This window comes from Pterocles gutturalis, unplaced genomic scaffold, assembly GCF_000699245.1.
Source record: "Pterocles gutturalis isolate BGI_N339 unplaced genomic scaffold, ASM69924v1 scaffold27045, whole genome shotgun sequence".
Classification (NCBI taxonomy): Eukaryota; Metazoa; Chordata; class Aves; order Pterocliformes; family Pteroclidae; genus Pterocles; species Pterocles gutturalis.
Window position 1 is genome coordinate 3,048 of NW_010141670.1, and position 854 is coordinate 3,901.

Below are 854 nucleotides of genomic sequence, written 5' to 3' on the forward strand. Positions count from 1 at the left end.
CCAAGTGGGCTCCACGATGAACCGTTCTCGGCAGCAACAGCTCTACGAGTTGTGCCAGCTGGGGGGGTGCTGTGTGCTGGCTGGGTGCCTGCAAGCCCTGAGCATCCCAAGGCAGTGGAGGAAAATCCCGAGGGATGTGTCTGTGTGATGCTGCAGGGCACGAGGGAACATCTGTTTGCCTGACTCGGATGGAAGAGGGATCTGGAGCAGGGTGGTGGCACGGTGACCCCAGTTCCAGTGCCCTGGAGAGGGGGTGACCCCAGCATCTCTGTTTCATAGGGGTTGGGGGAACATCAGTTGGTCCATCCCTGCGGTGTCCAAGAGCGACGAAGGGTTTTACGAGTGCACAGCCACCAGCAGGGTTGGGGTGACACGGGCTCGCGCTCACGTCACCGTCACAGGTGGCCCAGCCTCTGTGCCCGCAATCTCCAGGCAGGGTACAGGCTGGTTTCACCTCTTGTGCTGTGTTTGCAGAGCCACCGCCACGTCTCATAGCCCCAGTCAACATCACAGCTTCACCGGGCCAGGACGTGGTCCTGTCCTGCCTGGTGCTGAGCACCGTGCCCTACAACCTGACCTGGAGCTGGGACGGGAGGGCGGCGCAATGGGGGAACAGCCGGACCCGGCTGCTGCAGAACCACTCGCTGGAGATCAGCAATGTGCAGCCGGGGGACGGGGGAAACAGCCCCCACGGCCCCTCCCCCGCCTCCCTCTGGCTCTTCATCCAGGGTAGGCTCTGCCCACGGGGACCCTGCCCTGGGCGATGCTTTGCCCCACGGGCGGGCGGTGGGTGACACTGGGGGGCTGAGCCCTTCTCCATCCCCGTGCAGAGGCTCCGTGGGTGAGGGTGGACG

The 854-nt window shown here is 64.5% G+C and overlaps 1 protein-coding gene across 1 annotated transcript in view; it reads left to right on the forward strand.

The window, feature by feature from the left end:
- LOC104469556 (hemicentin-2-like) overlaps positions 1-854 on the forward strand; it is a gene marked incomplete at both ends in the record, with an annotated part of 24,177 nt that overhangs the window by 2,345 nt on the left and 20,978 nt on the right. Inside the window, 2 exon segments of the mRNA XM_010084109.1 lie at positions 280-401; positions 475-729. Coding sequence (XP_010082411.1) covers positions 280-401; positions 475-729 — 377 coding nt within the window.